The sequence below is a fragment of the Pseudophryne corroboree genome, chromosome 8, assembly GCF_028390025.1.
Source record: "Pseudophryne corroboree isolate aPseCor3 chromosome 8, aPseCor3.hap2, whole genome shotgun sequence".
Lineage (NCBI taxonomy): Eukaryota > Metazoa > Chordata > Amphibia > Anura > Myobatrachidae > Pseudophryne > Pseudophryne corroboree.
In genome coordinates, this window is record NC_086451.1 from 238,838,991 (window position 1) to 238,862,516 (window position 23,526).

Here is a 23,526-nt window from a genome sequence, read left to right on the forward strand (position 1 = left end):
TTCTGTGTGAGTCTATAGGTGGTCATTCACACATTTACGTTTTTGGGTGTATTTACGGATAAAGAAATTTGATATGCACATCCATCCCAATTCCATGTGAGTTGATAGGTGCGTTTATTTTTAGTATGTGTCCTGAGGCCACCACGTAGGCAACTATATTTATTTTCCACACTGGTGTATATTGAAGTTCTTTGTGAACGTATTACACATTATGGTTTTATATTTTATTCACCTATACCCACCATTGGGAGCATGAACTACTCGTAAGAGGATCGCCAGACATAGATGATAACTCTCTACAGGAAGGCCCCCGTATATGTGAAAGAAACCTTTATATGAGGATCCAAGTTACATTACCAGTGAGTTTTTGGTATGATATTACTTCATCTGTTCATCTTTATATTATTGGTCAACTTGTGTCTGAAAGAAACCGTTATATATCTGGCCTACCAGCTCGACAAGTGAGTTTTGGTACGCTGGATTTTGCATCATAATTGGATTAATTTTAACTGAAGGAGAACTGTTCATTTAGACATTACTACACATTGTATTCCTTTCTGTTTATTTTCATGATCCTTTATCGGAAGAAAATTCTCTTATAGAAGAAGAATCTTCAGTGATTCATTGGACTTTCTCGGTTTTCTTCTTATTTGCTTTGTTTAGGTGTTGCCTTTGATCTATTGTCATATCATTGTTTATTATGTATTTTTTTCACCTGAATTGGGCAGGTTTTCTGGCAATTTAATTGGGCATACACTCTAGTGCGCCAGGATTCCCTAAATTCCTTTTATCAATTACTGTACTTTGCCTAAGTTGTAATTCACCTTCTCTCCCCATTCTTGCCATTCTAGTAACAAGCAGCATATCTGGACTAGGCAAATGAGTGTACAGTAATAGCACACTAAAGTCCTGATTACATTTTCATTGCAGGTCCCGACATCAGCGAGTGTCCACCGGCAACTATTCAATGTTGCTGCCGACGGACAGGAGAAGTTTATTTCAGCTCCTTACACCCAGGAGTGGCGAACTGAAATGCGCGTAAAGAGACCCGTTTGGGCGCCCAAATGGACCTTTTTACGCTCGCGCCCATTAGTTTAGTTGTGTTTAGATGTTTAGCGCGCCTAAATCCGACTCTAATGGGTGCAATCAGTGTGATATGTGGGGACCATTGAACATCGCCCTGCAATCTCCTGTCACTTTAGACGGGAAATCAGGCGCAAATAAACAATTGAATTCCCCCCTAATAGTATGAGACAATTTCACAGAGAATATACACGAAGGGAGATATTCATTTGTCCCTGCTAAATTTTCACACGAAAAAAGAAAGTATTGCTGTGATTTTTGCACAATAATTTGCATTGGGCTATTCAAGTATACCAGGGTGAGATTCTATATTCTATATATACTATAGTGTTCTCTCTGGGATTTTTTTTTTTTGGGCAGGGTGCTGATCACCTTGAAGGGCACTTTTTCATTTTGAAGGACACATTTTACCTGTGCCAAAAAGCAGGACAGTTGGGAGGTATGCTATAGCAGTGTGGTATATTAATAGGGGGTACATGCCCCGCTAACTGCTCCACTTGGTGGTCTGAGGGGTATTGATGGTGCAGTCGGAGGAGGTCCATTAGTGTGGCACTAATGGATCTCCGCCTGCCCCATCAATGTCCTTCAGACCACCTCACATTGCCTCATCAATGACCCTCAATCCATTTCACATGCCTCTTTTAATGAGTTAGATACCTGGGGGAGGAGTGATCACTGATATGTCTTTCCCCAGGAAAATGAGATGGTCATGGCCGCGCCTCAGTGACGTCTCCTGAGTCCTGCCATCAGGAGACAGACGGGGGGCTGAGTTTGCCTCAGCATGCAGAGGCAATCCCAGCCCTCCTGTCTGTCTCCAGATACTTCTGCATCCAATCACGGACAGGTTCCAAGGTGGAGGGGGAGCACACTCAATGTGGCAACCGGAGCTGTTAGGGAGCAAGTTTACCAAGAGGCGGGCACCGCATAATTGATTCTTAGAAATGTGTCTGAATTTCCTTAATCAAGTTACATCTATTTTATAGCAGTTCTAAAGGTTCCCAGCCAGTGCAGTGGGATTTGTGCATAACACAGAAAATAAGTCATGGTCCTGTGACATAAATGAGCTTTGCAGTTGTCATTGTTACTGGAATATTTGTAAAAATATAAATAAACCAAACAATACATATCTAAAAATTTATCAGATCAATGAAAAGGTAAGGGCTAAAAAATAATTATATGGCATGTAATGGGTTGCTCTGTTCTTACATTGTGGTTAAAGATATAAAATATGTATCTGCTAGTTTATACTATCCTTATATTTAATGTATGAATATATAACAGTTTCTACTAATCTAATCATTTCTGTAACTGGTTTGATTTCTTTTTATGCAGAATTCAATCCGTCACAACCTGTCACTGCACAGCAAGTTTATCAAGGTTCACAATGAGGCAACTGGCAAGAGCTCCTGGTGGATGCTGAACCCAGAGGGTGGAAAGAGTGGCAAAGCACCACGTAGGAGAGCGGCATCCATGGACAACAGCAGCAAACTTGCAAAAGTTCGGAGTAAGGTATCCAAGAAGAAAGCACAAGGTCCTGGAGAAGCTCCTGCAGGAAGTCCTGGTTCACAAACTGCAAAATGGCCTGGTAGCCCCTCGTCACGCAGTGCTGATGATCCTGATGTATGGACCAGTTTTCGGCCTCGCACAAGTTCCAATGCCAGTAATCTCAGTGTTCGATTGTCCCCCATCCTGACCGAGCAGGATGATGTAGCAGCTGAAGAACTTCACTCCTCGCTCAGCTTCTCCAACAGTGTCCCCCCAACTGTCACAGAGGAATTGGAGCTTATTGACAGTTTAACACTGCTGTCATCAGGAGCCCCACTAACTGCTCCCCAGTCTTTGATGCAGGGGACCCCCAGTTTCTCAATGCACCAACAACGCCAGGCTCTGTCTTTCGGTAACTCTCTATTTAGTCCAGCAGATGTCTCCTCTGTACGGAACTCTTCTGGACGCTTCCAACGACCTCAGACTCTGGAAGCACTCCTGACCTCTGATTCTCCTCCACCAAGCAATGTGATGATGTCTCAAGTAGACCCAGTCCTGGCACAGAGTGGCGGGCAGAACCTACTTATGTTGGGTGGTCAGGATAAAGGTAGAACGCCAGAGCAATCACCTGTTCCTCTCAGTTCTCTTGTGCCTCCAAACACTCTCACAATGCTGGGGCTTCCTTCAGCATCTTCTATGCCATCCTCTAAGCCAGATTCCTTTGGTACAACCTCAGAACGTCTTCCTACAGATTTGGACATGGACATGTTCCTTGAGAATCTGGAGTGTGATGTGGAATACATAATTAACAGTGAGCTGATGGATGAAGGTGACTTGGATTTCAACTTTGAATCCTTACACCCTGGAACCAACCAGAACAACCACAGCTGGGTTCCCAGTTAAGCAGAGGTATCGCAGTGCATTGAGAAAATCTACCGAAATTGTGTGATTTGTAGAAAAAAAAAAATGTGTAGATGTGGGATTTTTCATTTTTGAGTTACAAATAACTTACATAACACACATTGGTATTGGTACAGATAGTATGTGGGTGTCAGAAAGCCCTGTGAAGTAGTAACTAAGCAATTAGAGGGATCTTTTCCGAACAAGGGCATGAAGAGAATTAAAACTTGTTTGCATTAGTAGGCGCTGAATGCCAAAAGTTGATGGGTCGCTAATACGGAAGCCAATCCCACCCCATTTTTGTAATCCCAGGATTCGGAATTGAAAAAAATCTCAATCCCAGGATTATAGCACCCCCCAGGGAAAAAAAGCACACACCTTGGCCCCTCAGAAAAAGCCATTCATGGCCCCAACAGGACAAAAATAAGGCTCATTCATAGCCCCCAGCCCCTCACTGAAGGATAACCCTGACCTCATCTCGTCGCTGTCCCTCAGTCACTGTGTTGAATAGCTCTGGCTCTTCAATAGATGTCAAGCTGTGGAAAAAGAGAGGAGCTCCGCCTCCCAGTCCCTGGTTGGACAGGCGTGCTGCTCCGTGACCTTAGACTTCACACTGCCACATTGCTGTTATACAGATGTAACCATGCTCATTTTACCCACGGCACTAGCACACGCACTGTGGTGAACAACGGGGGCAATTTAGTACGCTGATCTGCAATTAAGTACTCTGTCCATTCATTCCTATGGCCATGCACGTGCAACTGCATGCGCGGGTCGAAGTCGCAGGTACACTAGCCGCGCCTTCTTTGCCGCGGATAGACGCTCCTCTACAAAGCTGAGCGTGGTTACATCTGTAAGTAATGGCCCAGGCTGTGTCTGAGTCACCGGAAGAGCTCCATGCCTCCCTGGCCAGAAGAACAAGTTAGCAGCGCTGCAGTTAATTGCATGTGCTGCTGGTCGTTGTGGAGGTCCCAGCGCACGTGTGTTTAGTCCCTTAATCCCGGGATTGGTGCCTCCAATCCTGGGTTTAATATACCAGGCTTTATGAGGATAAATCTCCGCAGTAGGTTACAATCTTGACACGTAGTTAACCATTGTTAAAACTTTTTTTTTTCTTTTTTAATAGGTTTAAGGGGAAGCTTAAATTTATTTTGGTCTCCTTTTGAAGAGTACTGGCTTCATGGACACACAATCTGCAGATTTGTCAAGATGCTCTGCTAAACTCTTAAACTGACAACACAATGTTGTGTCACAAAGTAACACTGCACACATGTTCACCTCGGCTGCAGCCCAGATAAATCTGCCTTGCATTACACATGCAGGGGACTGAGAGTTAGCCACCGCAGCTGTCATTCCTGAGCTTACACAACATACTGCCTTCCAGTAAAGAGCATCTGGCAGTGCCGTACGTACAAAAGCAAGGAGAACAAGAAATTGCCAGCAGCAGAGTCGATGACGCAGCACACCAAACACACAAATGATATGTGGTTACAAATGGAAGTACAATTGGATTCTAGATCCTGCGTGAGAGAAACCACCTGTGTTCACAAGTGTTTTGGAGCAACTGAAAAGGTTATTGTACCTTGTGAGCATGTTGCAGAACAACCACCCCAGCCACTAATTTTTCACCAGCATCTAACAAGAATTGTTTCTTGTTATCTGTACAATTCCCCGGCAATTGCCCTCCTGTTTTATACTGTATGTAATATTTTACATATAGGTTACATAGAGCTGTGTACAGAGAGGTGCAGGCACCACCACAAATTCATATATCCTAAGAACATGAATTTATTTCTTTTAGAAATCTATTATTTTAATTGTGTAACTAATTTTTATACTAATTTTTGTAGTTCTCATAAGAGAGTACTTTGTAATTTGCTAAAACACTAAAGATGTAAATTGGAAAAGAAGGGGTTAATATGTCCTGTTACTAGTTAATTTTTGTGGTGGCAGGGTTTTCTCTTACTAGTCCACTGCTCAGCTTTTATAATCTCCATAGTCCTTAATCACTTTTAACCCTATTGGCTAGGCTTGTATCTACAGGAGGCCCATGGGGATTCAATATTCTATTTTTAAAATAATTTTAGTTGCACCAGAGGATTTTATTTTTACAATTGTGAAATAGTGATTTTCTGTAATAGCTGGCCTTATATCATCTAATGAGGGCTATTTTTATATGTTTATATTTAGGAAAGTAACATAAATACATTGCCAACAGCTGTTTTGCCACCTATTCAGCTTTCTTTAAAGCCAGACTTAAAAAACATATTTGCTCAATAGCATTTTTATATTCATAGCTGCCTTATACAGTATATACCGTAAAGAAGATGAAAAGGGCTCAAGTGAGGCCACAGCAGTTAACTTACTGTAGATGTTGCTGATTGTGTGTGTGTGTGTGTGTGTGTGTGTGTGTGTGTGTGTGTGTGTGTGTGTGTGTGTGTAATATATTATACACACACATTCATCAAACACAGTGGTCATTTTGTTAGGCACACCTGTAAGTACATGTCCAACATTAAAGTGAATAGGCTACAGCTGGCCAGAAGATCACAAAAGGATTCTACTCCTGTCCGCTAACTAGAACTAAAACTCCCCAAAATTGGACAGTTGAAGACTGGACAAATGGTCTGAAGAATCTTAAGTTCAGCTGTGACATATAGATGGTAGGATCGGAATATGGTGTTAATAACATAAATCCATCCTGCCTTCTGTCAAAGATTTATTATGGTAGTGTAATGTGGTTAGGACTATTTTCTTGGCATATATCGGGCCATTAATACTAATTAATTATTATTTAAATGCCACATACTAATAACGATGAACTCAGTGTATTCCAGCAGCCTCCGCAGTTACCAGATCTCAGCCCAGTAGAGCACCTTTGGGATGTGATGGAACGAGAGGTTTACAGCATGGATGTGCAGCTGCCATTTACAGCTACTGTATGATGCTGTCATTTCTACATGACCAGAATCTCTAAGGGAATGCCTTATTGAATCAGTACCTTGAAGGATTCAGGCTTTTCTAGGGGCAATATTAGAAAGTTGTACCTAATTAAGTGACCACTGAGAGTGTATCTATGTATTTATATGATAAAGTATGTGTATGTGTATATATATATATATATATATATATATATATATATATATATATATATATATATAAACATATATAAACAGGTTGAGTATCCCATATCCAAATATTCCGAAATACGGAATATTCCGAAATACAGACTTTTTTGAGTGAGAGTGAGATAGTGAAAACTTTGTTTTTTGATGGCTCAATGTACACAAACTTTGTTTAATACACAAAGTTATTAAAAATATTGTATTAAATGACCTTCAGGCTTTGTGTATAAGGTGTATATGAAACATAAATGAATTGTGTGAATGTACACACACTTTGTTTAATGCACAAAGTTATAAAAAATATTGGCTAAAATGACCTTCAGGCTGTGTGTATAAGGTGTAGATGTAACATAAATGCATTCTGTGCTTAGATTTAGGTCCCATCACCATGATATCTAATTATGGTATGCAATTATTCCAAAATACGGAAAAATCCCATATCCAAAATACCTCTGGTCCCAAGCATTTTGGATAAGGGAGACTCAACCTGTATATATATACACACGCACACATACCTCAATGTTCAGATGTGTTGGATTTATGCCGATATGACACCCTTTATTTTCCTAAGGCATGTGCTTTGGAGGCGTGTATACTTGCATTTTAAGTGGTGTCATTTACACAGTTTATTCATTGAAATGATGCATTTTGAGAACCAGTTTTTCATGAATTCTGCTTAAATATGGAGAACTCAACATGCTGTATGAAAAACAACCTTTTTTTCACGATTTTCTGCAAATTATTCCTTCTAGTTTTTATTTATTTCTACAAAAAACAATTAAAGAAACAAACCAATATGGCTACAAGGCCGAAATTGCTTTGCGGCACCAAAGAACCCTACTGTTTTACAGTAGCAACCGCTCTTTGCTGTTGAATCAACTGTGTGACCAAGATCAGAAGCCATGTAAACATAGCTATAGACTCCTTCAAATACAGTTTTGAGAACGACAAACATATATAGATAGCAGTGGCAGCATAAACTAGAAACCTACTCTATAAACTATCCTAACGTCAAGTTTACAGTTACATTTTCAAAAAGAAAAACATTTTCAACTCTAGTTTGCAACAATCGTGTCATACTTCACAGTGAAGGAACTGAAATATTTACACCCAAGATTGCTATAAAACAAAGTTGTTTAATTGTTGTAAGCCTCCTAAATGATTTGGTGAGAATTAAACAGATTTTATAAAGCAGGTTTAACAATACTGAGATTTGTTATTACTTCCTTAAGCCTGTGTTGCATGTAAATGTTGGGGAATGGGGAGGGGGGGGGAGAATTTCTTGCCCCTATCTGTCCTATATTGCCTCAAACTCACAATTATTTTCTCTATCCAATGTGTCTGCATTTTGTTAAAGCATTATAGGCTTAAGTAGCTAAATGCTCTGACTCTCCAACTTTTGTGCAGTGCTGGAATTTTCCACAACAACAACACTTGAGGAGTCGTGAGCTGTTACCTGGAACATAAACATTGTTTTCATAAAGGATTGAAGTTGCCTCATTCTAAGGCGAGTCGTTGCGTACGCCAGGGTTTAGGAGGTCCAATGCTTACCGCACAAAAGTATGAATATTTTCTTTTAAGACTGAAAAAAAAAAAAAGTTTTTCTAAGTATTTTATTATTAGAACTCTACTGGTTCTACAGCTAGGACTTGCAAGGTATTTTAGAAGTTTGGCAATCAAACGCTATATTTAACGATCTGCACACAAGGGGCTGTGTGGTGAAGCTTTAGATAATGTGGTGGTTTACATAATGTGGTGGACTATGACATTCTTAAGTTGATTCACATAAAAGAGACTTGTCCCGATGCTCTGCAGTGGATTTTGATTCAGTCAGTAAATCTGGAAAAGAAAGATCATTGCATTAAGAAACATACATTAAGGGGGGAATTCAATTGTTTGAAAAGTTGGTTGGTTGTCTGTTTTTGTCCTATTAGATAGGAAAAAACAGACACCCAACTGCCTTTTCAAACAATTGAATACCGCCCTAACTCTGTTGTCTTTCTGTATGGATGTGCATGTACATACATACTGGGCGGAAGTCAAATGTTTGAAAAGTCGGTTGGGTGTCTGTTTTTTCCTATTAGATGGGAAAAAACAGACACCCAGCTGACTTTTCATACAATTAAATATCCCCCACTGTGGGGTGGTATACCTTGCCAGCACTTCTCTCCACTGCTCGTCTATCTCAGCACTTGGTAGTCACTTTTTACAAACAAATGTGGCTCCAGGGCAGAAGCCACAGTGGGTGAGCTATTTACATATGCCTCAGTGCTTCCTGGTCTCCATAAAAATGGTTTCGGTTTAATATATCTCGGGCCGATTCAATTGTTTACTGCGCCCCATGCTGGGCGTTTAAAGCAATGGGTGTCTATCGGAGCTATTCAATTGGTGTTCCGATCAGATGCCCATTGCCAGTTAAGACTCCTTTCATCTCTAGGTTTAGCTGCACAAAGCGGCTAAACCCATCTAAAGAGCATGAATGGGCGTTCAAAGTCCAGGTTTGAGGGCTCAAACTACAGACTTAACACATTTTTACTCTCACCTCTGCGAGAAAGAATGTTGCGGCTAATGGGCGTCTATCAGAGAAACACTTGAATATCCCTGATAGATGTCCAATGCTAAAGACACCCAGTGGGGAACGTGCGTCACAACTGAATTCGGTAATAGAAGTACTGTAAGATAAGTTATTTTCTGATTTAAAAAAATCTATTCCGGATCGTCTGAGTACAGTAGTTTGAATAAACCTGGAGATCTACTGTTTGTTGTATGTATATGTGTGTGTGTGTATGTATGTATGTATGTATATATATATATATATATATATATATATATATATATATATATATATATATATATTTATACTGTGTGTGTGTGTGTGTGTGTGTGTGTGTGTATATATATATATATATATATATCTATATATCTATCTCTAACGTCCTAGTGGATGCTGGGGACTCTGTAAGGACCATGGGGAATAGACTGGCTCCGCAGGAGACATGGGCACTTTAAGAAAGAATTTATATTCTGGTGTGCTCTGGCTCCTCCCTCTATGTCCCTCCTCCAGTTTTAATCTGTGCCCGGACGAGCTGGGTGCTGTTCAGTGAGCTCTCCTGAGCTTGCTGTAAGAAAGTATTTTGTTAGGTTTTTTATTTTCAGGGAGCTCTGCTGGCAACAGACTCCCTGCATCGTGGGACAGAGGGGAGAGAAGCAGCCCTACTCTCTGAAGATAGGTCCTGCTTCTTAGGCTACTGGACACCATTAGCTCCAGAGGGATCGTACACAGGATCTCACCCTTGTCGTCCGATTCCAGAGCCGCGCCGCCGCCCCCCTCGCAGAGCCGGAAGACAGAAGCCGGGTGAGCATGAGAAGCAAGAAGACTTCGAAATCGGTGGCAGAAGACTCCAGTCTTCACTGAGGTAGCGCACAGCTGTGCGCCATTGCTCCCACACACCTCACACACTCCGGTCACTGTAAGGGTGCAGGGCGTAGGGAGGGGGGCGCCCTGGGCAGCATTTGGGACCTCTTTGGCAAAAGTTTAGCATATATACAGTTGGGCACTGTATATATGTATGAACCCCTGCCAAGAATTGTACATTTAAACGTGACAGAAGCCCGCCGCTGAGGGGGCGGGGCTTCTTCCTCAGCACTCACCAGCGCCATTTTTTCTCCACAGCTCTGCTGAGAGGAAGCTCCCCAGGCTCTCCCCTGCAGATACACGGTAGAAGAGGGTAAAAAGAGAGGGGGGGCACATAATTAGGCGCAAAAATCAATATAAACAGCGGCTACTGGGTTAACATTAAGTTACTGTGTTATTCCTGGGTTTATAGCGCTGGGGTGTGTGCTGGCATACTCTCTCTCTCTCCAAAGGGCCTTGTGGGGGAACTGTCTTCAAAAAGAGCATTCCCTGTGTGTGTGGTGTGTCGGTACGCTTGTGTCGACATGTTTGACGAGGAAGGCTATGTGGAAACGGAGCGGGAGCAAATGAATGTGGGGTCTCCGCCGACGGCGCCGACACCTGATTGGATGGATATGTGGAAGGTTTTAAATGATAATGTTAATTCCTTGCATAAAAGGTTGGAAAAAGCTGAAGCCTCAGGACAGTCAGGGTCTCAGCCCGTGCCTGATCCTATGTCGCAGAGGCCGTCAGGGTCTCAGAAGCGCCCACTATCCCAAATTGTTGACACAGATACCGACATGGATTCTGATTCCAGTGTCGATTACGATGATGCAAAGTTACAGCCAAAATTGACTAAATCCATCCGTTATATGATTATAGCAATTAAGGATGCGTTGCAGGGTGTGGTTCATCAAATCGACAGTGTCTAGGTCGACAATGTTTAGGTCGACATGGATGGAAGGTCGACAGGGTTTCTTGGTCGACATGTGCTAAGTCGACAGGTCTAAAGGTCGACATGAGGATTTTTTTTTTGTGTCGTTTTCTTCGTAGAGTGACCGGGATCCCAAATTAGTGCACCGCGTCCCCTCGCATGGCTCGCTTCGCTCGCCATGCTTCGGGCATGGTGCCTTTGCTCCGCTACCGCTTCGCTCGGCACACTTTTACCGTTCCAATCGTAGTCCATGTGGATCGTTAAGTATGAAAAAATTCAAAAAAAGAAAAAAAATGTGAAAAACTCATGTCGACCTTTAGACCTGTCGACCTAGCACATGTCGACCTAGAAACCCTGTCGCCCTTCCATCCATGTCGACCTATAGTGGTCGACCTAAACATTGTCGACCTAGACACTGTCGATCTTCAGACCGGATCCCGCGTTGCACATCACAGAGGAAACCCCAGTCCCTGACAAGAGGGTTCATATGTATGGGGAAAAGAGGCAGGTGGTGACCTTTCCCCCTTCACACGAGCTAAATGAGTTATGTGAAAAGGCTTGGGAATCTCCAGATAAAAACTGCAGATTTCCAAACAGATTCTTATGGCATATCCTTTCCCGCCATCGGACAGGTTACGCTGGGAATCCTCCCCTAGGGTGGACAAAGCTTTAACACGCTTATCCAAGAGGGTAGCCCTGCCGTCACAGGATACGGCTACCCTCAAAGATGCTGCGGATAGAAAGCAAGAGGGTACCCTGAAGTCCATTTATACACATTCAGGTACCTTACTGAGGCCAGCGATAGCGTCGGCCTGGGTGTGTAATGCTGTAGCAGCATGGACGGACACCCTGTCTGAGGAACTTGATACCTTTGACAAGGATACTATATTAATGACCCTGGGGCATATAAAAGACGCTGTTTTATATATGAGAGATGCTCAAAGAGACATTAGTCTACTAGGTTCTAGAATAAATGCTATGTCGATTTCTGCCAGAAGGGTCCTGTGGACTCTGCAATGGACAGGTGATGCCGACTCAAAAAGGCACATGGAGGTTTTACCTTACAAGGGTGAGGAATTGTTTGGGGAGGGTCTTTCGGATCTGGTCTCCACAGCTACTGCTGAAAAGTCAAATTTTTTGCCATATGTTTCCTCACAGCCTAAGAAAGCACCGTATTACCAAATGCAGTCCTTTCGATCACAGAAAAGCAAGAAAGTCCGAGGTGCGTCCTTTCTTGCCAGGGTCAGGGGCAGAGGAAAGAAGCTGCACAACACAGCTAGTTCCCAGTAACAGAAGTCCTCCCCGGCTTCCACAAAATCCACCGCATGACGCTGGGGCTCCACAGGCGGAGCTAGGCCCGGAGGGGGCGCGTCTCTGAAATTTCAGCCACAAGTGGGTTCACTCCCAGTTGGATCCCTGGGCAATAGATATTGTGTCTCAGGGATACAAGCTGGAATTCGAAGAGATGCCCCCTCACCGATACCTCAAGTTGGCCCTGCCAGCTTCCCCCCACGAGAGGGAAATAGTGTTAACTGCAATTCACAAATTGTATCTTCAACAGGTGGTGGTCAAGGTTCCCCTCCTTCAACAAGGAAGGGGTTATTATTTGACCATGTTTGTAGTCCCGAAACCAGACGGTTCGGTCAGACCCATATTGAATTTAAAATCCCTGACATATACCTGAAAAGGTTCAAGTTCAAGATGGAATCGCTGAGAGCGGTCATCGCAAGCCTGGAAGGGGGGGATTTTATCGTGTCTCTGGACATAAAGGATGCATACCTTCATGTTCCCATTTATCCACCTCATCAGGCGTACCTCAGATTTGTGGTACAGGATTGTCATTACCAATTTCAGATGTTGCCGTTTGGTCTCTCCACGGCACCGAGAATATTTACCAAGGTAATGGCGGAAATGATGGTACTCCTGTGGAAGCAAGGGGTCACAATTATCCCATACTTGGACGATCTCCTCATAAAAGCGAGGTCAAGAGAGCAGTTGCTGATCAGCGTAGCACGTTCTCTGGAAGTGTTACGGCAACACGGCTGGATTCTAAATATTCCAAAGTCGCAGTTGATTCCTACGACTCGTCTGCCTTTCCTGGGCATGATTCTGGACACAGACCAGAAAAGGGTTTATCTCCCGATGGAGAAGGCTCAGGAACTCATGACACTGGTCAGAAACCTATTAAAACCAAAACAGGTGTCGGTGCATCACTGCACTCGAGTCCTGGGAAAGATGGTGGCATTATACGAGGCCATTCCCTACGGCAGGTTCCATGCGAGGACCTTTCAATGTGACTTACTGGACAAATGGTCCGGATCACATCTTCAGATGCATCGGTTAATCACCCTATCCCCCAGGGCCAGGGTGTCTCTCCTGTGGTGGCTGCAGAGCGCTCACCTTCTCGAGGGCCGCAGATTCGGCTTTCAGGACTGGGTCCTGGTGACCACGGATGCAAGCCTCCGAGGGTGGGGGGCAGTCACACAGGGAAGAAATTTCCAAGGTCTGTGGTCAAGTCAGGAGACTTGCCTTCACATCAGCATCCTGGAACTAAGGGCCATATACAACGCCCTACGTCAAGCGGAGACCCTGCTTCGCGACCAACCGGTTCTGATTCAGTCAGACAACATCACCGCTGTTGCTCATGTAAACCGACAAGGCGGCACAAGGAGCAGGGTGGCGATGGCGGAAGCCACCAGAATTCTTCGCTAGGGGGAGAATCGCGTAAGCGCACTGTCAGCAGTGTTCATCCCGGGAGTGGACAACTGGGAAGCAGACTTCCTCAGCAGGCACGACCTCCACCCGGGAGAGTGGGGACTTCATCAAGAAGTCTTCACGCAGATTGCAAGTCAGTGGGAACTGCCACAGGTGGACATGATGGCATCACGCCTCAACAAAAAGCTACAGAGGTATTGCGCCAGGTCAAGAGACCCTCAGGCGATAGCTGTGGACGCACTGGTGACGCCGTGGGTGTTCCAGTCGGTCTATGTATTTCCTCCTCTTCCTCTCATACCCAAGGTGCTGAGAATCATAAGAAAAAGAGGAGTGAGAACAATACTCATTGTTCCGGATTGGTCAAGAAGGACTTGGTATCCAGATCTGCAAGAAATGCTCACAGAGGACCCGTGGCCTCTGCCTCTAAGACAGGACTTGTTACAACAGGGGCCCTGTCTGTTCCAAGACTTACCACGGCTGCGTTTGACGGCATGGTGGTTGAACGCCGGATCCTAGCAGAGAAAGGCATTCCGGATGAGGTCATTCCTACGCTGATAAAGGCTAGGAAGGACGTGACGGCTCAACATTATCACCGTATATGGCGAAAATATGTTGCTTGGTGTGAAGCCAGGAATGCCCCTACGGAGGAATTCCAGCTGGGCCGTTTCCTTCACTTCCTACAGTCGGGAGTGACTTTGGACCTAAAATTGGGTTCCATTAAGGTCCAGATTTCGGCCCTATCCATTTTCTTTCAAAAAGAACTGGCTTCTCTACCTGAAGTTCAGACGTTTGTAAAGGGAGTGCTGCATATTCAACCCCCTTTTGTGCCTCCAGTGGCACCTTGGGATCTTAATGTGGTGTTGAGTTTCCTGAAATCCCACTGGTTTGAACCACTCAAAACGGTGGAATTTAAATATCTCACGTGGAAGGTGGTCATGCTACTAGCCTTGGCTTTGGCTAGGCGTGTGTCAGAATTGGCGGCTTTGTCACATAAAAGCCCCTATCTGGTTTTCCATGCGGATAGAGCAGAATTGCGGACCCGTCCACAATTTCTGACGAAAGTGGTTTCATCCTTTCGTATAAACCAACCTATTGTGGTGCCTGAGGCTACTACTGACTTGGAGGATTCTGGGTTACTTGATGTGGTCAGGGCTTTGAAGGTTTATGTAGCCAGAACGGCTAGGGTCAGGAAAACAGAATCTTTGTTTATCCTGTATGCTTCCAACAAGCTTGGTGCTCCTGCTTCAAAGCAGACTATTGCTCGCTGGATCTGTAACACGATTCAGCAGGCTCATTCTGCGGCTGGATTGCCGCTGCCAAAATCAGTTAAGGCCCATTCCACTAGGAAGGTGGGCTCTTCTTGGGCAGCTGCCCGAGGGGTCTCGGCATTACAGCTGGGCCCGAGCGTCTACTTGGTCGGGTTCAAACACTTTTGCAAAGTTCTACAAGTTTGATACCCTGGCTGAGGAGGACCTTGTGTTTGCTCATTCGGTGCTGCAGAGTCATCCGCACTCTCCCGCCGTTTGGGAGCTTTGGTATAATCCCCATGGTCCTTACGGAGTCCCCAGCATCCACTAGGACGTTAGAGAAAATAAGATTTTACTTACCGGTAAATCTATTTCTCGTAGTCCGTAGTGGATGCTGGGCGCCCGTCCCAAGTGCGGACTTTTTCTGCAATGCTTGTATATAGTTATTGCTTAAATAAGGGTTATGTTATAGTTGCATCAGGGTTGATCTGATGCTCTGTTGTTGTTCATACTGTTAACTGGGTAAGTTTATTACAAGTTATACGGTGTGATTGGTGTGGCTGGTATGTATCTTGCCCTGGATTATCAAAATCCTTTCCTTGTACTGTCAGCTCTTCCGGGCACAGTGTCTCTAACTGAGGTCTGGAGGAGGGACATAGAGGGAGGAGCCAGAGCATACCAGAATATAAATTCTTTCTTAAAGTGCCCATGTCTCCTGCGGAGCCCGTCTATTCCCCATGGTCCTTACGGATTCCCCAGCATCCACTACGGACTACGAGAAATAGATTTACCGCTAAGTAAAATTATATATATATATATATATATATATATTTATATATTAGGTGATTCTTCACACCGTCGTAAGAGGCTATGCCCCCTTAAATATTTTTATTATATGGACAAAGGGCGTGAAATGGTTAAGGTGTCAAAGCCCCTTGCAACGGCGTGAACAGCGCATTCAGGGCCTGATGAATCACCTAGTAGGTGCTTCGGTTGGGAGAGTGGCGGGTGCGGGGAAGACGGATGGGATCCGGGGGTGCTGCGGGAGGGGCGGTTGCGGTGGTGCCACAGGTGGGGGAGGGGCTGGAGCGGTGGTGCCGCGGGTGGGGGAGGGTGCGGGTTCGGAGCCACCGCGGGTGGGGGAGGAGCAGTTGCGAGGGTGCCCTGGGTGCGGGAGGGGCAGGTGCGGGGTTGCTATGAGTGGGGGAGGGGGGTATGGGGGTGCCTCAGATGGGGCCCGGAGGTACTGTGAGTGGAGGAGGGGCAGGTAATGCTTATCCTGCTTTTCCTGTCAGTAGCTAAGCTGCTGTCCTCCCTTTGGCAGTGGCTCTCCCGGAGACTCGCACAGCAGCCAGTCACTATTGTTAGCGCCGGTGTGCCAACGCGCCGCATTACAGTGAAGAAAATGCACTCCATAAACTACAGCTCCCAGCAGCCCTAAGGCTGATGCTTTAGCGCTAAGAGCTGCTGGGAGCTGTAGTTTATTTAGTGCATCTACTTCCCTGTAATGGGGCGCGTTGGGACATTGGTGCTGACAATAGTGACTGGCTGAATCAATGTAAAAGGTGAGAGAGCTGTGTAGTGTCAATGACACTGCACACAGGCCCGGCGCTTGCCGCTCAGCAAAGGGATGCAGTGCAGGGAGGCACCAGGAAGGAGAGGCGTTCTCCCTGCTCTGCATCCCTGTGCTGAGCTGCTGCTGTCACACATGCAGCGGCGCCGGTAGCACAAAACCTCTCCCCCTCGGCGCCGGCAGCACAGAGCCCCCTCGGCGCCGGCAGCACAGAGCCTCCTCTCCCCCTCCCCTGTGTGAGATTCAGTGGCCGGGTGGGAGCCAAAGGGGGCAGCGCTAGATGGGAATAAGGGGCGGAGCTAGACAGGACCATGCTGCAGCAGGAGGATGAGCTGCTACAGCTTCGGGCAGCCAGACTTCATTAGGTAAGTATCTGGAAAGAGAGAGAGTGTGTCTGTGTATATACAGTGTCTGTATACTGTATATATGTGTGACTGTGTGTGTGTACAGTATGTATTTGTGTGTGTGTGTGTGTGTGTGTATGTGTATATATATATATATATATATATATATATTGTGTGTGTATGTGTGACTGCGGCATAATGTGTGTAAGCGTCACTGGTACAGGAGGCATTACGTGTGTAAGCATCACTGGTACAGTAGGCGTTACGTGTGTAAGCGTCACTGGTACAGGAGGCATTGCTTGTGTAAGCGTCACTGGTACAGGAGGCGTTACGTGTGTAAGCGTCACTGGTACAGGAGGCGTTACGTGTGTAAGCGTCACTGGTATAGGGGGGCGCTACATGTGTAAGCGTCTCTGGTACAGGGGGCGTTACTTGTGTAAGCGTCACTGGTATAGGGGGGCGCTACATGTGTAAGCGTCACTGGTTCAGGGGGCGTTACATGTGCAAGCGTCTCTGGTACAGGGGCAGTTACATGTGTAAGTGTCTACTACAGGGGGTATAATGTGCGCTGTGCATTTGTAAAGTATGCGAGGGTGGAAATTTATTGTTTGCAGGGGGGTGCCGAACACCCTACACCGGCCCTGACTGCACTGCACAGCACTGTCACCTTTTACATTGATGCAGCGTCCAGCCATTACCTTCCGCGATATCACCCACTCTATCCATTACATTAGCCATCTCGGGACTTCCAGGCAGGCAGCCCAGGTGCTGTGTTGCGGAGTCAGGGTCTCTGGGGATCTGGGCGCGGCTGTGGCTGGAAGGCACTTCTGTGACATCACACGCAGAGGAGGCGCCACGGCTCAGAGTATGCAGCGCAGGGAAGGCTATGAAAGCCTTCCGCTGTGCTGCTTTCATGCACATCTATACCGGTGGCCGCAGCAGCTTTTGTTCCACCTGCACCGCGGCTAGGGAGTGGGGATTGTTGATGCGGGAGGGGGCAGGCGGACTGGCAGCAGGACGTTGCAGTAAAAGTTATTTCTTTTTCATCCACTAGGGGTCATTGGAGTACTCTTGGGATATGGACGGTTCCGCAGGAAACAAGGCACTGAATAAATTAAAATTTGGAACTACTCCTCCCCTCCATATCCCAGAGTACCTCAGTGTTTTTTCGGTGCTCACAGTAGTAACAAGGCTTGTGTGGAGCTGATCCACACTTATTGGATTTTTTTATTTTTTCGACTGTTCCACATCTCTTCCCCCCTTCCAATAGGCGTGGGTCCGGGATAGTGGAAGCTGCTGCAAGCAGCTGTGGCGTGTCGGGCCTCTCTGAAAAAGCTCCCTCACAACCACGTGTAGGACTACCTGCAGGAAAGGCTGGACGGAGCTTACAGAAGAAGTCCCGTCATAGCCCTCACCACAGGGTCCAGGTATGTTGGGACGGGGCGGTCAGCTCTCGCTGCTGCCCCGCTGTGTGGGGATTCTGTGTGTGTGTGCGAGCCGCCCGCCGCTGCTTCCAGCCGCCCGTCGCCGCGTCCAGCGCCCGCTGATTACCGCTGCCTCCCGCCGCTCCCTGAGCTGCGCCGGCCACGTTCATCATGCATAGGCCGCTTCCCGGCTCCCTCTCCAGCATATGCAAGCCCCGGCTCCGTGTAATAGAGAGCGGTACACGGAGCACGGGAGGGGGGAGGAAGCACACAGCAAGAAGGGAGAAGTGTGTTTTAGCAGCAGCAGCAGCACTGCATATGTGCAGATGGGAGTGTAGGTCTTACACTAAAGGTTTGAATACAACATAAGTATGTTTTTATTAAATCTGCTTGGATAAGTTATAAGTCTGCACTTTGTGTTATACTGTAAGCATGAGGGACATATTTAACCATGCTTCCTGTTTTTTCCTGTTGTATTTCCAGAATTTCCTATACTACATCTCTACTCCATTGAAGGCGCAGGGTTGTAGGGGGATTTGGGGATCAGATTTCATATTGCTGGTGTGCACTGCACTTGGCCAGATATATATTTATAGAGACACCTTAGGGCTATTTACTGAGTCGCGCAAGTTGTCTGTCTTTGTATCTTGTATTGTCTGTCTACATAATGAGTAAGACACCAGCAAAAACTAAAAATCAGTTTCACTGCAAGGTCTGTAAGAGTGTTACCGGATGGATCTACCACATGTACAGTATGTTTTGTGAATTCGGCTACAGATACAATTTCCGCTCCGGTTTCAAAGCCAATGTCAACCCCGGACCCTCCATGGGCTATGCTAGCAGATGTCCTGGCTGGATTGCAATCAGAATTGGCCGCCACTCGGCAAGAGCGGGAGGCGGCAAGATCGGAGTCTAGAGTGAGACCACTAGAACTACCGGAGGGGTCTCAGCCTTACCTAAAGTCCAAATCCTCTTTGGGTAGAAGGGATAAGTTTCATTTGTCTTATAATTTACCGGTTTCTGCTATGTTGCTTTCTGACGATTCTATGCCAGACCTCACTGCGCAAGATGAGGGTGAGGAGGGCGAAGTAGACCAGCAGTCAGATGGTGACGATTTTGACAGCCCGGGCATTGATAATCTCATCAGAGCGGTACGTCAGTCTCTGAAATTTACAGAAACTGAGGAGCCTCTGACAAATGATGAGGTCGTCTTTACTAAACGACAGAGAACTCCAATGAGTTTTCCTGTTTCGGAATCTCTTAATAAGATGTTAGTACAAACACGAAAGCATCCGGAGAAACGGTTTTCTATACCTTGCAGATTTAAGTTTTCCAGAGTCTGTAACAGCTACATGGGAGAATCCACCATTGGTGGATTAGTCTGTGTCTAAACTTACAAAGAAATTAACCATACCAGTACCAACTGCTACTACGCTTAAGGACCCTTCGGACCGTAAAATAGAAGCTATGCTAAAGTCCATGTATATAGCAGCAGGGGTGTTGCTTAGACCTGGGTTGGTTGGCATTTGGGTAACTAAGGCGCTAATGGTATGGATAACAGAACTCAAGTCTGCCTTAAGTGATGATCACCTTATACTTCTCGCTGATCAAATCTGGGAAGCTGCTGACTATCTATGTACAGCTTCTACTGACGTCTGTCAGCTCACTTCTCGCCTTTCATCATTGCTAGTTACAGCATGACGAGCGCTCTGGCTGCGTTCTTGGCAAGCGGAGGCGGAGGTCAAAAGAGATATAGAAGCGTTACCTTACGGTGGCGAGAAGTTGTTTGGTCCTGAATTGGACAAATGGATTTCTGAGGCCACGGGAGGAAAGTCTGTTTTCTTACCATTGCCTCCAACAGTACCTGGAAGGAGGTATTCTGGACCTGCGTTCAAATCCTTTAGACCTCAGTCCTTTCGCGGGCGTGGCAGAGGAACGGCCACACCTGGTAAACGAGGTCGGGGACGTGGTTTCCAACAAACCAACACCACTTGTCAGGACGCTAAGGTCACCGGCAAGCCAGTGGCATGATGGGCTCCCAGCCCATCTCGGATCTCCAATTGTGGGAGCACGCCTTCAGACGTTCCAGTTGGCGTGGCTTCAGACGTCCACAGATGGGTGGATCCGCAATTTAGTCTTAAAAGGTTACAAAATAGAGTTCGACTGTCTCCCGCCAATGCGGTTTTTCAAGACAGGACTGCCTGTGTCGGACGACAAGAAGGCGGTTCTGCAGATGCCATTCAGTCTCTGCTGGATGCAGCAGTTTTGATTCCGGTCCCTGTACACCAACAGGGTCAGGGTTATTATTCCAGTCTGTTTGTGGTAACAAAGCCGGATGGCTCGGTCAGGCCAATATTGAACTTAAAGGGTCTCAATCAGTACGTCACTTACTACAGATTCAAGATGGAATCTCTGCGGTCAGTAATTGCAGGTCTAGAGCCACAGGAATTCATGATTGCACTGGATCTCAGGGATGTGTACTTACACATTCCGATTTGGCCACCTCATCAGAGGTTCTTGCGGTTTGCAATATGGCAGAACCATTACCAGTTTCAGGCTTTACCGTTTGGCCTCTCGTCAGCGCCTCGGGTATTCACCAAGGTGATGTCTGTGATGATAGCTCATCTCAGATCTCTGGGAGTGATAATAGTTCCATACTTGGACGATTTGCTCATCAAACCTCCGTCTCAACAAATCCTCCTCCAACAGGCGTTGCTAACCTACAATGTACTGGTTCACCACGGTTGGATTGTCAACTTCATGAAATCACATCTAATGCCGTCTCAACTACTTCAATTCTTAGGTATGATTCTCGATACGGTAAATCAAAGAATTTACCTACCAGAACAGAAAGTACAGGTCTTTCGTCATCTGGTACAATTAGTGCTCAAGCCACGCACAGTCTCGGTTCATTTGTGCATTCGCCTCTTAGGCACAATGGTGGCGGCTTTCGAAGCGCTTCAGTTCGGAAGACTTCACTCACGTCCTTTTCAACTGGATGTGCTCGCACAGTGGTCGGGCTCGCATCTGCAGATTCACCGCAGGGTGAGGTTGTCTCCACGGGCCAGAGTGTCTCTACTCTGGTGGCTCAAAGTACAGAATCTAACCGCAGGGAAACGGTTCGGCGCCTGGAATTGGATAATTCTTACGGCGGACGCGAGTCTCAGAGGTTGGGGAGCTGTAGTTCAAAATTGTCAGCTCCAGGGTCTCTGGGCGGATCACGAAAGATTGCTGTCTATAAATGTCCTGGAACTCTGGGCAATTTACAATGCGCTACGACAAGCAGTGCACATGCTTCGGGCTCAGACTGTTCAGGTGCAGTCAGACAATGCGACGGCGGTCGCATACATCAACAAACAAGGAGGAACGAAAAGCCGCATGGCAATGCGGGAAGTAGCTCGAATCCTGAATTGGGCCGAATATCACCAAGTGATATTGTCGGCAGTATTCATTCCGGGAGTGGACAACTGGGAGGCGGATTATCTCAGCCGTCGGGATTTTCATCCAGGAGAATGGGCATTAAATCCAGAGGTGTTTCACATGCTGGTCCAGAGGTGGTGTTTCCCTCAAGTGGACCTGATGGCATCTCGCCACAATCATCAAACGCCCCAGTACGTGTCCAGAACGAGAGATCCAAAGGCAGTGGCGGTGGATGCTCTCACAATCACGTGGCCGTACAGCCTCGTGTATCTGTTTCCACCGTTTCCGCTGCTCCCTCTGTTGCGAAAACGGATCAAAAGAGAGTCTGTCACAGTCATACTAGTGGCGCCTCATTGGCCTCGAAGAGCTTGGTTCTCGGATCTCCGCGGACTACTTGCAGACGATCCTTGGCCGCTCCTACTACGTCCGGACCTGTTACAACAGGGTCCGTTCCTTTACCCCGATTTAGCGCGGCTGCGTTTGACGGGGTGGCTGTTGAGACAGCCCTCTTAAGAAGAGAGGGCATTCCAGAATCGGTTATACCAACCATGTTACGAGCTAGGAAGTCGGTTACGGCAGCTCATTATTACAGAATTTGGCGTGCCTATATAGGTTGGTGTGAAGCTAGGAAGTTTCCAACTTCATCTTTCAAGTTATCCCGTCTTTTGTTATTTCTACAGATGGGGTTAGATGGAGGTCTGCGTTTATCCACACTAAAAGTGCAGATATCCGCGTTGTCAGTTTACTTTCATAGAAGATTGGCTCTATTGCCGTCGGTACACACTTTTCTGCAAGGTGTCCTCAGAGTACAGCCTCCATTCACTCCACCTACTGCGCCATGGGATTTAAATCTGGTTTTAGATTTCTTACAGTCTTTATATTTCGAACCCTTACAACAAGTGGATATTAAGTTTCTCACTTGGAAAACAATTTTTCTCCTAGCCTTAGCTTCGGCAAGGCGTGTTTCAGATTTGGGTGCCTTGTCATGCAAGCCACCGTATTCAGTGTTTCATGATGACAGAGCTGAACTTTAGACGAATCCCGCTTACCTACCAAAAGTAGTGTCCTCTTTTCACATCAATCAACCAATAGTAGTTCCTGTGTTAACAGGAGATTCTGGAACCTTGGATGTGGTACGCGCACTACGCATTTATGTATCCCGAACGTCTACAGTTCGTAAGACGGATACGTTGTTTGTTCTTTACGATGCTGCCAAGATGGGTTGGCCAGCTTCTAAGCAGACCTTATCCAGATGGATAAAACTGACCATACGTCAGGCTTACCTTCATGCTAGGTTACAGCCACCTACATCAGTAACAGCACACGTTCTGTGGGAACGTCATGGGCAGCTGGTCTTGGAGCTTCTACGACACAGCTTTGCTGTGCGGCTACATGGTCTTCAGTGCACACGTTTGTGCGCTTTTATAAGTTTGATACTTTTGCGGCATCAGCATCTAGCTTTGGCTGCCTAGTGTTACAGGTGCCAAACAGCTCTCCCGCCCACGGGGGAAACTTTGGTACGTCCCAAGAGTACTCCAGTGACCCCTAGTGGATGAAAAAGAAAATAGGATTTTGGTACTTAACAGGTAAATCCTTTTCTTTGAATCCATAGGGGGCACTGGACGCCCACCCAGAGCAGTTTTATCTGGTTTGTGGTAAGTTCAGAGAATATTATGGTAACACACTCTCACCGACTGGTTCAAATTATCAAGTTCTATCAGTTATGGTGTCAACTGTTAGTTGTCAGTAACGTTATGTGTCAACTTTTATTATTGTCCGTTTTGTTATATGTAATTCTCCATTGTCAACCTCTCTATAGCTCCTGTTTGTAAAAAAACACTGAGATATGGAGGGAGGAGTAGTTCCAAATTTTTATTTATTC

The 23,526-nt window shown here is 46.0% G+C and overlaps 1 protein-coding gene across 1 annotated transcript in view; it reads left to right on the plus strand.

The window, feature by feature from the left end:
- FOXO4 (forkhead box O4) overlaps nucleotides 1-7,799 on the plus strand; it is a 57,988-nt gene extending 50,189 nt beyond the window's left edge. Inside the window, exons 2-3 of the mRNA XM_063937131.1 lie at nucleotides 2,416-3,477; nucleotides 4,595-7,799. Coding sequence (XP_063793201.1) covers nucleotides 2,416-3,471 — 1,056 coding nt within the window. The 3' untranslated portion in view covers nucleotides 3,472-3,477; nucleotides 4,595-7,799. The remainder of the gene's footprint in view (nucleotides 1-2,415; nucleotides 3,478-4,594) is intronic.
- The last annotated feature ends 15,727 nt before the right edge of the window (nucleotides 7,800-23,526 follow it).